This window comes from Pseudopipra pipra, chromosome 7, assembly GCF_036250125.1.
Source record: "Pseudopipra pipra isolate bDixPip1 chromosome 7, bDixPip1.hap1, whole genome shotgun sequence".
Classification (NCBI taxonomy): domain Eukaryota; kingdom Metazoa; phylum Chordata; class Aves; order Passeriformes; family Pipridae; genus Pseudopipra; species Pseudopipra pipra.
The window spans coordinates 22,300,371-22,313,835 of NC_087555.1; the positions used below are offsets into that span (position 1 = coordinate 22,300,371).

The following is a 13,465-nucleotide window of genomic DNA, read 5'->3' on the forward strand; positions in this document are numbered from 1 at the left end:
GAATTTTACAGCTAAGGTTAATCAAAACTTTTATTAAAATTTGACCTGTACTAGGCATTGTATAGTAGCCATCACTGCAGAACTTCACATCTCTTCGTGTTCGTTATATTGGCACAAGATTACTTGAAGAATCATTCCAGGGCTTTGAGGGAGTTGTATTGGTTATTGTTAACAGTCTATTAAATTTATAAACCTTAATTTAAAATTGATAAGTGAAGACGATGCTATTGATGTCAACAGAATCAGGATTCTAAGTGTTAAATGTGGCAAATCAGAAACTGGAGAAATTGCTGCCTTAATCCAGGCACCTTTTGCCCACTGTTTGTCACATTAATGCCCTCCTGTTTGATATTTACTTCTTTGGACATTGCTACCTCACTCCTTTTGCAAATTCATGTTAGCATTGATGTCATAAAGTAAGCAGAGTGAATGTGTGAAATTGCTTGTAAAATCATCAAATGAAATGAAGAGCAAACATGATGACTTTTTTTTTTTAAAGTTGAATAAGGAAACTGTCAGCAATGATGCACTCCTGTAATGCTTACTAGAGCTGAACAGTATATATATAAGTCTGTGCAAAAGAGGAAGCTAGGCAGAGCTCAGGATCCTCAAGGCTTGCCATAGTTGCAGAAGAGAGAGTAGCAGCTCTTTCTGCAACTGCCACATATCACTTCAAAGTATAATAAGGTAAGATTTATATGAACTATCTGTACAATTTATTTGAGAAAGCTGAGTGCATTATCTGCATTGTGTTGCCCAAAGTTTGCAACAGAGGTGTAGATCTTTCAGCAAATTGGTATTTTCTTCTGAGGTTATGCTCACTGATATTTGTAGTTAATGACATCATCATTTAAATCTTTTAATGTATGGAATTAGTTCAAAAGTGAATGATTTGAAAAAGGGAAATCAGCAGTTTGTTTTGCAGAATTAACTGAAATCAGGAAGATTAACCATGAGAACATGAAACTCAAGCATTGTAATAAGAATTTAAATGTCAGATACACAATTATTGATTTTTATATTTTTATATCCTTTAGTATCTTCTGTAGAGATATTTAATTAATGTGAGTTTAAAAATATTGACTCCTTAGAGATACTGCCTAAATATGAATCAACAAGGATTAAATTAGCAGCATGCAAACAAATTAAATGGGTTTATACAGACACTGATTTAAAACTGTCCAAGACCGATTGCCACTCCATCACCCTACAGACTGTCACTCCACTGCCCCACTTTTATTAGTTTGTCTCAAGCAACTATTATTTTCATTCAACTGAAAGATAAAAAAAAGGAAATTTTATAGCACAGAAGTAAAATTAAAGTCTTTCAATAGTTATTATGATTATTGTCTAAAATTTAATTTAGTCTTCCATCCTACTATGGAATTCCTTACCCTAGAACTGTTGTATCTTACATAACTTTTCACAAAGAATTATAACATGATAGGTAAATTGGATGTAAAGTACTCAAAAAAGTACTTTATTTATAATTAGAAATCATTACTATTTGCAAGCAGTTTCATGTCAATAGAAATCTATTTCATTCATTCATACATTTTCATATGAAAATATTTCCCTTTGTACTACTGTAATGTTATAATTTGTATTTTTAAACTGGAGATAGATACAAATCTGACTTTTGAAAGATTTTTTGGAAACTCAATGAAATTAAGCTAGTTAAAATTGCACATAGGTACAAAAGATATCTGTAGTAAAATATATTGGAAAAACTAGCAAAATCAGCTTGAGTAAGGAAATATTCAAATAAATGTCTGATCAAGATCTGAGAGAGGTATTTGCTCCATATTTCTGGTTGTTCAAACTGAGATGTCTTAAATTTTTCATTTCCAATCAGAATGAAATAAAAACATTTTCATTAGTCTAATATGCATAGGAACAAAATTGATCTGTGTAAGATTAACCTTAGTTTTCCTGCACCTGGACAATGAGATTCCACACTTTTTAGCATTATACACTGGTAACCTAAATAACTTAGAGCAAATAACACCTTTCTTCTGATTGGGAAATTGATTAGCGGGCATAAACTAAGCAAATGTTATTTTGCTAATCATCTCTTTTTCTCTATAAAACATGTTTGTTATCAAGAAGAAAATTACAATTTTCTCTTTATAAACTGTAGCCTCTTTAACTTGTCAAAAACTGGTGTTGCTGGTTTGACTTACCAATAGCAAGTAATAAATGAACAAAAAAAACTGATTCTAAATTTTTTAAGAACATATTTGACAGGAGGATAATAGCTTTCAAAAGAGCTTATTTCATTAATTAGGGTTCTCTTACTTGAAAATCATATTAATGTCAAAAAGCTTGAAATCTTTCTTTTAAGTAATCTCCCAACTTGGATTCTGAAAAATTTAGAAAGAAACTGAACGTGCATTTAAATTTAAACATATTCTTAAGGGATAAAGTTGCCAGTGGGACTGTTCACATTTGAAAGTCCTATAGGCCTGAGACATAAGAGCTAGAGCCAAGATAAACTGAAATCACTGAATATCTCTTTACTGACTACAATAACTTTGAATTATTTTTAATAAGTTTTATATAAAGGAAAAACTTTCGATGTTTGATATTTCATTCCATCTCAGTGACTTGCATTTATGGCTAATCTGGATCATGGTCTAAAAAAGCTACAGGCAGCTGTGAACTAGTTTTCTTTAGTTTTTCAGGCTACATGAAAGTATACCAAACTGCTAGCCTTCTATTAAACACAGAAAATTTACTAATGTATGGTATAATAATCAAACTTTATTTGGTGTCTAAGTCCAAGTTAACTCATTTACAGTCGTATCAACTAGTGTGGGGGTCAATCAAACCATTTTTGTGACCATAACAGTGTCATTTCCCAAAGAATCGGGAGAGCTTTTGTTCCATTGCTGGAAGCCTATGACATGTGAAATCATGCATTTTTAGTGATAAACATTGGATGTCAGTGTTGCACCACCAAATTACAGCTCCAAATGAAACAGTGAAAATGGAGCTTAATACTATCGTTTGGGTTGTAATAAGACTGACTACATCACCGCTATGGTATATGCTGGTACAATAACAGGGTATGTTCATGTGAAGGAATCAGATCTCATATACCAGGACATTGCACAAGGCAGAAATGAATCTTCATACACGCTGCTGAATAAATAAGCAACACTAGCAGTGGCTTCTGTGAAGAGAAGGAAACTGATTCCATTGCTTAATAGTAAAATCCATCAGAAAATCTTATATTTCTGATATTATTCATTAAGATTCTCTTAAAAATTTGGCCTCTCAAAGTACCAGTAGTGATACATTCTTCCTAACCGTTGGTTATAATACCTGCTAGCAGTCAAGCTTTGCATCTCTAACTACAAGTTATTTTATAACAGATGGAAGAAACAGGTTTCATAAAAAATCTGCTATGAAGGGGCAGACTACTGGGGCAGAGTCGAAGTCCTACAGCAGTAAGATTTTTGTTGCAGGAATTTACTTTTTCAGAGATGTTCATATAGCCCCCTCATTTGCATTGCTCAGTGCAGAGGCAACTGTAAATCTCAAAATAGAGTAATCTCCACCTTCACTACACATTATTCTCTCATAACTTTATTATGGCTTCCTCTAGGCAATGGTATACCTAAATTCAGCCTATTGTGTCAAGGCATTATAGTAGAGAATACATATATTTTCACTCAGACTGCCTTATTTTATAAATCATTGAATTACAGTAAGTTACTCCTCCAGTGGAACCACAGACGTTTGGCACAGATTACACTGGGGAGGGTGGGTTTTGACTTGGACTTACTTTGCAACCACTTTACTTCAATGCATTCATCTCTCCTATCTCCCTTTGTTTTTCAGACTGTATCATAAACTTTCATAGGAAAATTTAACAGATCGCAGAAGGGCTTTTTCAAATACACAAGTATCAGCCCAAGTAAATGATGAAATTATTCCCAGTGCCTTCTTGCTGATGTGAACTCATTGCAACTTCTATTACCTTACAGCAGATTAATACTGTGATCCAAAATAATTTTAAAGTTAGAATGAAGGAGCATTTGCTGTTCGTCATTCAGTGAATGAGCATTTAGCCATTGAATGAATGGCATATTCAATTGCTTTGTGAAGGTCAAAATTACCTAACCAAATTTTAAATTAATTTTCTTTTATATACTTTAAGTGCTCCAAAATAATTATAATAAACAATATGTAGTACTTCAATTTGCAAGTAGATTTCCTCTCATTTCTTCTTTATGCAAAGCACTTTTGAGTCTATTGATAATAGACTCATAGTCCCTTTAGCACAGGGTTTTGTGAGCCTAAAATGAGTAGCATTTCTTTGTTCAACAGAACTTGTCCAATAGGGGATCATATGTCAACAGACTAATAATACTGCATTAAATAATGAAAATTGCAGCACACACAATTTGGGTATTAGAGAATGCTTTATTCCCATTGGGGGCTACTAACTAAAACTTAAAACTGTACAACTTGCATGAGTAAACCAGTCACTAAAGCAAGTAAGGGAGTCACAGCTTGGCAGTGGATCACCAAAGCATTTGTACAGACTGTAATACTCTGGACTGAATGTCACATTAAAGTCAATGAGACTGGCCAAGTACAGTGAGCAGGATGAAGACATGTAATAATGTGGTCATTTCTGTGACACGGTCAAAGCCAAAATATTCACCTGTAACAATAAGAATTATATCTGGGACACAATATTTTCTGCTTTGTTTTATTACCTTTAATATGAAGTATATACCCTATATCTCATATATCCCACAAAGGCCCATAATGGAAGCCCTTAGCTGAAATACAGTATTATGTCAGTAGTACGACAAACAAAACTTGACATTTCACATCATGAATTGAACACAAGTCAGTGTGCGGTTAAGTATTCTTGTTTTGCCTAAGGAGTCACACCTATTAACAAGTCATTATTAAGGCCAGAGGCCCACTGCTGCCACATCTGTTCTCTCAGGAAAAAACAAAAAAAAAAAAGAAAAAAACAAACAACCAAAACAAAACAGAAAAACCAAAAAAAACCACACGCACACACACAAAAAAAAAAAAAAAAAAAACAAAAAAACAACAACAACCGAACTTTTAAAAGGAGGGTGCAGGGTGAGAAGGAAAGAATAGGGAGCTGCTAATGTGACTATCATTGACAAAGATTTGCTTTTTTCTCTAGTGAATGAGCTGGGGAAAAAATCACAGTCACACCAATACCATTAGTTTTGCAATAAAACAGTATTACAGATCTAGTGCTTGGCATCAGCAGAACACGGAGCAAAGGAAATAAGAGACCTTTATCCTCATATTGCAAAAGAAAGTGAGGATGCAGTTGCTCTCAGGTCTCCTTGCATTCTAAAATACACACTAGAGCCTAAAGATTGGAACAGAGACTACATCTTTTGAATGCCTACCCAATGCACACAAGTGTCATCCACTGGACATGGAGCCCATCCTTACAGGGTCTTAATATATTTCTTCAAGTTTGGATGAGAATTAAGAATGTTTATTTTTTATATAATTCATTCAGACATATGTAAAGATTATTAAATTTTTCTCTGTTGCCTTACTTCTGTTTTGACAGACAATGAAAATGAAAAGCATTTATTTTGTTGCTGGGCTCCTTTTAATGATAGTTCAAGGCAGCTGGCAAAATCCTCTTCAGGAGACAGAGGAGAAATCAAGGTAAATTCTTAAGATCAAACTTCTAGAAATACTTGGCCTGAACTTTTTTTTTCTTACTGTTTGAAGCCAAATATACAACGACTTAAACAGAGCTTTACACAGTGCTTAATCTACCATTGGAATTGGCAAATTTTTTCAATATTGCACAGCATAGCGGAGATGTTTTGGGTATTAAAACAATAGCTGAGTCAACCAAGAAGACTGTGTAATTGTGCAGTATCCAATCTGCTATATGGATCCATTTTACTAGACAACTAATGATGAATATGTCACTTTCTTTCACTTTTCTGACAGTAAAAAATAAGATTTTTAAAAGAAAAGTCAATGCACCTGTAGAACGTACTGTGACCATTGCCAGTTAACAATATCTAAACTTTTCACAGATCATTCAAAGCTTCCCAGTCTGAACCATTAGATGAATCTAGACAGCCGAATGAAGTGAAACGTCACTCACAAGGCACATTCACCAGTGATTACAGCAAGTACTTAGATACTAGACGAGCTCAGGACTTCGTGCAATGGTTAATGAGCACTAAAAGAAATGGGTAAGCACTTTGGTCACACTGAACTAGATCTCCATATACAGAACCAGCCAAATATCTAGCTAAGTTTTTTTGTATCAGCTTCCCATCACAGACCATGGATAATCCTTGAATAAATAAAGTATTTGAGAAAAATTCATATATACAATCACAGAATCATTTAGGTTGGAAAAGACTTCTAAGATCATCAAGTCCAGCCATTAATATAATGTTTATGTATTCTTAAAAATTAGAAATATGTGCAAAATCATTCAAAAGGACTTAGTTGAATCAAAGTACAGTATCAGTATATTACCTGATATGCCACCTAAAAAGATTATCTCAGCCTCTTTGGGGCAGATTGTTTCAGTGAATGAATTAAGTTCAATAGGAATAAGAGACGTACATATAACGTACAGGTCTGGGCCATTAGGCCTTAACAAAACTTTCCTATCAATGGATAGTCTAATTCTGATGTTTCATTTGTGAAAAGGGAACTAATGTTTAAGTTTTGTTGTCCACTGAATACTTTACCAGTATCACAAGTGTAAGTTGGCATGTTTTTTAAAATATACTTTGATTAAATACAAACTACCAAACTGAAAGCAAGAATGATGTAAAAGCATGTCAGTCCTGTGTTCTAGAGAAAATCCGTCCACAGAATCAAAAGATCTATTACATTAATGCTTTTAAATTTCTCTGGAAGTCTTTAAAGTATAAAGGAACAATTTCTACACATTGTATTAATTTAAATTAATATGCATTAATATAATTAATATGATATTCATCTATCAATTATAGTTTTTTACAAAAACATGTAAATAATAACCAATAAAGGCTTATGCATGCTCTGCAGTGTACTGGTAGTAATGATCTAATGATTGTGGAATTACACTACAGCCAACAAGGACAGGAGGACAAAGAAAATGACAAAGTCCCGGACCAGCTCTCCAGGTATTCTATTTGCCACAACTTGTTACTCAAAACCAATCTGACCTCATTTTCAGTTAAACAAGAAAGAAAACAACTAGTATTCTTTACAACATTACCATAGACCAAGAAATATCTATGAAAAGATATTATCTCACAGCTGCTTTTCACAAGGAAAGAGGAAATGTCTCTATGATATTTATTCCTCTACCTGTTCTACAGCTGTATACAGTGGATCCAAGGAATGCAACACAGGATGAGAATACGTTTCAGAAAAGAATATTCCAAGTAACTGAATAGAGAATAACATAAAAAGAAAAACTTGGTATAGAAAAAGTCTGGGAGAAAAAAAAAAAAAAAAGAGGAAAAGAGGAGGGAAAAGTTGAGGAAAAGAAAAACAGTGAGAAGCCTACTGAAAGGAAAATAGCCAGGCAACAATTTGCAGAGAGCTGATTAAACACGATGCAGTGTTCAGTCCTAAGCACTCAGTCTTATGTTACATAAACCACTCATTACAGAAAGGAGAACAAGACCTCCTGAAGGCCAGACTTTTATTTCTTGACTGTGGTTTTGAGAAAGAGTTGGGGGGATTGGAAATTTTAAATAAACAAAAGAGAAATGAAGCAAGTGTTTTTGCAAAACAGATTGAAATACCTATATTAATTCTTTCTTTTATCAGAAATTCCCAAAAAGATAGCCCAGATCACAAAGATCCTTAATTTCACAGTGTCGATATTAATAACAAATCTGTAGTAATGTTTCAGCTTCACTGAAACAGCATATCTGAACAAAATTAACATTTCATTAAAAATGTTCCAAACAACTCTAGTTAGCATGCTGATGAAAAGTGCAGATGGTACTAAATTAGGAGGAATAGTGAAATCCAGAGAAGAAAAAAATAATAGAAGGAGATAGAGGCCCTGAAAATTGGGCAGAAATTAGCAAATTCTGAAATAGAAATATTAGGGAAATTATTAGTGGAAAATATTCCATAATATGTGTACTTCTTAGTGCAGTTGGCCTTCCTAAGAGTCAGTGTGACATAATTTTTATGTTGTATCAGGGAAAGAACCACAATGAGGTCTAAGGAGGGAGAAGGCAAATGTCTTTAATAAGAAGGAGTTGATTAGGCTTGAAATTTTTCCAAGATTATGACTTGGTCAGAGTGATTATTAAAAGGGTGTTCAAAAACAACTCAAAATGTAAATTTGAAAGGAATTAAGTCTGAATGGTTTGGCTAAGAAATAATGAAGATGAAGATAGGAAGAGAGCTGAATGGAAATTTTTAGGTTAACAAAAGAGGTAACAAAAAGCATGTCTGTATAATACAATACAATTTCTTGATCATAACTAATTAATCTAGCAGAATACCATTCCAATGCAGCTATAATTGCTTTCTGCACCTGAACTGAGTTGTTCAGAACTAGTGCAGGAATCCAGACAAAACTGTGTTGCATACTACAGGCAATACCTTCAGAACTGAAATATATCAAGAAAAAAATATATCAAGACTAATTTGAGAAGATAAAATAACCCTCTGTCTTGTAAGAAATGCTAGTCTGATGAGTGGGAAATTTAAATCAATAAAGTTTTTACGAAATATTAAGATCTTAAGCAGACCTACAGTATTGCAGTATTGTATTCCTACTGTATTGTTTCAGCAATGCCATCTCCAAGCGTCATGCTGAATTTGAGAGACATGCTGAAGGCACCTATACCAGTGATATCACCTCTTATTTGGAAGGTCAAGCTGCGAAAGAGTTCATTGCTTGGTTAGTGAATGGACGAGGAAGAAGAGAGTAAGAATCCATCCATTCCTATTACTAAATTTTGCCTTGCATTTTGGGTTAGAAATCATGTCTGATGAAACCTTGATGTGTTTTTGATCATTCTTGCTGTACTTCATGTTTTTCTTTTGTAATAGAGGATATTCTGTGGGTATTCCAAATATAGATTTTAAAACAAACCTGCTCAGTATGCTGTTACACTCTAAAAGGTCAAGTTGTACTTAAGGTCAACACATCTAAAACTAAACCAGACTTTCCTCTACCTACCACCTTTCCCCCTTCACATAACATCGTTTGCAGTCTCTTTAACTATCATTGATATGATTCAAGTCAGTGTCATCTTAAATTACCTTCTCTTTTTTTCCCTTTTACCATCAACCTTTTCCTCTGCAATATTTTCAAGATTAAATTTTTACCAGTGTCATCAGCTGTACACCATGTGCTGGTGATCATTCCCAGTAATAACTGACAACTTCTTTTCCTCTTTCTGTGCTCCTCAGTGTCTCCCCAAGTTTCTGCTGCCAAAATAACTATCATTTCCTATATTTTCCTTTTTAAGATGCCTCTAATTCTTTTGCTATGGTTTGCGGTTTCCTGGACACAGTGCTCCTCAGTTTTTACCTACCATGACTGATTTCTTTCATTTCTATCTTGCTATCCACATACTCATTGCAGATTTCTCAATCTTTTGCACTTCATGTACTCATGACTTTACATCTTTTTTCATGATGGCCTTACACTTAGAACAGCATTACCTTCAGTCTCCTGCAGGGACCTTCTGCCTCATCTATTTCCAACCCTGCCTTGTTAGGAGCTACACCATGCACATGCCACTCCCCACCTTTTAAGTGTTCTGTACTTATTTGTGCCTTTAGACTGTAAGCTCTTTGGGGCAGGGATTCCAGTTCGTCCTCTGATTATATATTCTACCAGCTGTAAAGTACTATGTAAGTCTCTTGCACTATATAAAAGTAATAATAAATAATAATAATAATAATAAAATACAATCTGTAAGACAAGATTGTGTGTTTTAGTTAAGGGACTAAATAGGTAAAAAGTAAATTTTGTAAATAAAGACAATTTCCTGAAAAAAACAGAGTGAAATAAATTAGGTAAGCTATACAGAGAAGGGAAAGGCTGGTTCCTCTTCCTAGTGATGTTCAGATTTGCACTTGTTTTTCTGTCATGTTTTATTTTCATGAGCAGAATCAGGTATTTCTGTATCTGTTTGAGAGAAATACAAACTACTGTGATGAACTGAGCTTAGAAACCTAGATAGACAATTAAATGTAGACCAACCTTCTGCTTTCCAATATTTAGTATTATTTGTGGTTGAACTTGTGTACAGCCTTCCTTGAAATGAACCAGTCTGTCTTTGGACCCAGAGCCCAGTGTGCTTCAGCATCAGCCCACCTTAATGGAACTCATTAAAATCTTCCTATATTTGATGACATGAAACGAGAGAGGAAAGTTTTCTAAATCAAAGTCTTGACATACTGGTTTTTCAGTTAAAAATGAATAGAACAAGGGTCAGGATCTGATTCTAAAAATAAAATGCTACATTCTATGATTTTTACAGCAAACAAGCACACAGATTTTATACAGGTGCTTTAACTGAGCTATTTAAACCAACCCCCATGCCCACCCCCCAAAAAAATTGCTTTTCTTGATACCTACATTCTTATGCAATATAACTGTAAGTAAATAACTAGAACTCAAGTCCAATTAAAACAGAAAAAAGTATGAAAATTTGACTATAATAGTTTAATAGTGATACTTCTTAAATAACAATTCTTAGTAAATCTACTGATGCCTAGTCTACATGGCACAGACATTGCACTGAGATATGTTTTTCCATGTACGGCTTTTTCAAAATTACTAAAGAGGAATTTAGACTCAGTGGAAGGAACAGTCCTCTGTTTTGAAAATAATGCCTCAAAAGATGTTCTGATAGGCATCGTGCTGTACTGAGCCAGAATGTCAGGCTCAACCTTTAACTCCTTAAAATCACAGGAAATGTGCAGTGTATTAGAAACCTGTAATAAGGCCCTTTTAAATGGTTTGTATATTTTGATTTGCAAATTGATTGATAATTTCTTCCCTTTGAAGTTTCCCAGAAAAAGCTCTTGTGGCAGAAGAAATGGGTCGAAGACATGCAGATGGCACTTTCACGAGTGATATCAACAAAGTCCTTGATGACATGGCTGCCAAAGAGTTCCTAAAATGGCTAATTAACACAAAAGTTACCCAAAGGTGCCTGATTTTTATACTATACTTAATATACTGGGGTTTAAAATGTATTTGTCACACATAAGGAAAATACTAATTTTTCTCTTAAGTATTGATGTATTTCTTACAAACTTTGTTGCAGACAGATTAACAAGGGTAAGACACTAAACTGAACTCATTCAAAATAGTATTTGTATTTTGTATCAGTGGTCAACCTCTCTAATAGTTTCCTATTTAACTTGAGAGGAGCTTTGCCGCTGAATGTTGCCCAAAGTAAGATCATCAAATTATTGAAAAATAAAGCTCTGCTTTGCATGGGCATTATAAAACCAGAAATATTTATTGGTAAAATTACACCAAATTGCTTGTTCTTTAAAGACTGTGATATAAAACACTGCCTTAAAATGTGGCTTGTTATTAGGGAACAGTAATCTGAGTTCCTGAGAGTTAACTGTTAAGAACTCTGCTTTAGTTTGCCTATATATAGGCAAGATGTTTTCTATGTGAGCTCTGTGAACAGGTTAGTATTTAAGAATTATTTGTTAAAATCAACTAAGCATTTAAAAATAATAAAATGCCAACTCGAGGCACATGTGAGTGGCCAGATTTTTTTAAATGTTGGATGTCCACTCTGTAAAATTTAATTACTCTTAGTCTTTGCACTACTGAAGCACCCAAAATGACTAGTTGATCTTGGAAATCTGAAACGACAAATATTTTCAAGGTCTAGTTAAAATACAGTTTTTCTTAACATGATACTATTTTTGTGTTTGTAGTTCAGCATTGAAGCAAACAATTTAGGAAAATAATCTAATAGAAAGTACTACAAAGTTTTTCCTTTAGGAATAATTGTTTTCAATCTGTTATTAGAGAGAGGCATTGACAGGTCTGTGGAACTAACATCTGCTCACTCTTAAACAAAAAAAAATATGTTCCAAACATATTTCATAAATCTTGGGAGACTTAGAATATTTCCTAATTGCTGCTGCTTTTTTTTTTTTTTTCCCAGAGACCTTCTGGAAGAATACCAGTAAAAAGGCAGAATAAAATGAGATAAATGAAGATCTTCATTGCATCAACTGCCAGTTATTAAGAGATTCTGAAATCTGTATTCTGTCATTTACATTTGGTGTAACAAAGCTATGTCACCTTGCATGCCAGGAAATAATTGTACTATAGTTTAGTGTTGCCAAAGGTTTATATATGGAAAACCTGATATCTAAGGGATGGTTTTCTTAACCGTTTAAGACTGTGAAAGTTTCATATCTTCATATTTTCCATTTACTAGGACTAAAGTAACTCCATTTATATTTAATGATAAAATTATTTTTCTAAAAAGCTTACTTCTACACACAAATAATTCAATCACCAATTATATGTGTTATTCATGAGGAGCTGGCAGTTACAAATGCCTGAGAAGTGAATATCCCTCTTAAAACCTTTGTTATAAAAAGGCTAAGCTTTAAGGATATTGAATTATAGCCTTAAATAAATTTTTTCAAGCTTCTTTTCTGTTGACTTTTCATGGTATATCCCTTGTGCCATTTAATTTTATTCTAATACTTTAGTGCCACTGAGATCTTGAAAGTGGTTTGTTTGGAATGACAAAACAAACTCAACATCCAAAATACCACTGGAAATTAAAAAAAAAAAAAAAAGGGGGGGGGGTATGCATACATATTTTACATATTTGTTGCTTATTTAATCCCATTTGTGTATAATGGTTTGGGTCCAAGTGCCTCTGGAACTAAAAGAAAATCAGTTGTACACAGCTGGATACACACAGTCCAGGCTAAAATGGTACTAACAACACAAAGCTTCAGTTTCCATAGACTGAACAATTGTCTTTGAAATGTTTCATTTCATTATGTCCAGAATATTTAGTGCTCTGAAGGACAGGATTCCTAAGTTACAAATCCATTTTCCTGTGATGTCTGTCACCAGGGTATTTGAGCTCCTCCTGGTGATGGCTTTGTCAGCCATGAATATACTGGATTTTCCACATTTTTAAAAATTGTATGCTTTAGGAGCAGAGGGGTATAATTTAATTTCTCAAATTTATGCCCCTTGTCTGGAACACAACAAAAACATTTAACCTTTAATTTTCTAAGTCTCAATCTAGAGTATGAATCAAAAGAAACCCTTTCTTCAGAAGAGATGAAGTTGAGCTTGTAACCAGAAATTCCAAACACATGTTTTAGCTCAACAAGATTAGGATTTACATATCCTGAAATCACAGAGCAAGTCCACATGGGAACAATCATGAGTTATGTGCCAGATGTTTCTCATACATGCTACATGAAATTCAGGGAA

The 13,465-nt window shown here is 33.8% G+C and overlaps 1 protein-coding gene across 1 annotated transcript; it reads left to right on the top strand.

Moving 5' to 3' along the window:
- Positions 1-590: 590 nt before the first annotated feature.
- Positions 591-12,659, top strand: GCG (glucagon). Its single transcript, XM_064661053.1, has 7 exons — positions 591-687; positions 5,585-5,685; positions 6,069-6,230; positions 7,107-7,160; positions 8,798-8,935; positions 11,033-11,176; positions 12,162-12,659. The coding sequence occupies exons 2-7, from the start codon at positions 5,588-5,590 to the stop codon at positions 12,184-12,186; spliced, it is 621 nt and encodes a 206-aa protein (XP_064517123.1). The 5' UTR covers positions 591-687; positions 5,585-5,587; the 3' UTR covers positions 12,187-12,659.
- Positions 12,660-13,465: the final 806 nt, after the last annotated feature.

Excerpts from the sequence above, each read along its gene's own strand:
- GCG (XM_064661053.1), top strand. The coding sequence starts at position 5,588 with ATGAAAATGAAAAGCATTTATTTTGTTGCTGGGCTCCTTTTAATGATA. Across the intron at positions 7,161-8,797 it reads GTCCCGGACCAGCTCTCCAG|CAATGCCATCTCCAAGCGTC; the intron begins GTATTCTATTTG and ends GTATTGTTTCAG. Across the intron at positions 8,936-11,032 it reads AATGGACGAGGAAGAAGAGA|TTTCCCAGAAAAAGCTCTTG; the intron begins GTAAGAATCCAT and ends TTCCCTTTGAAG.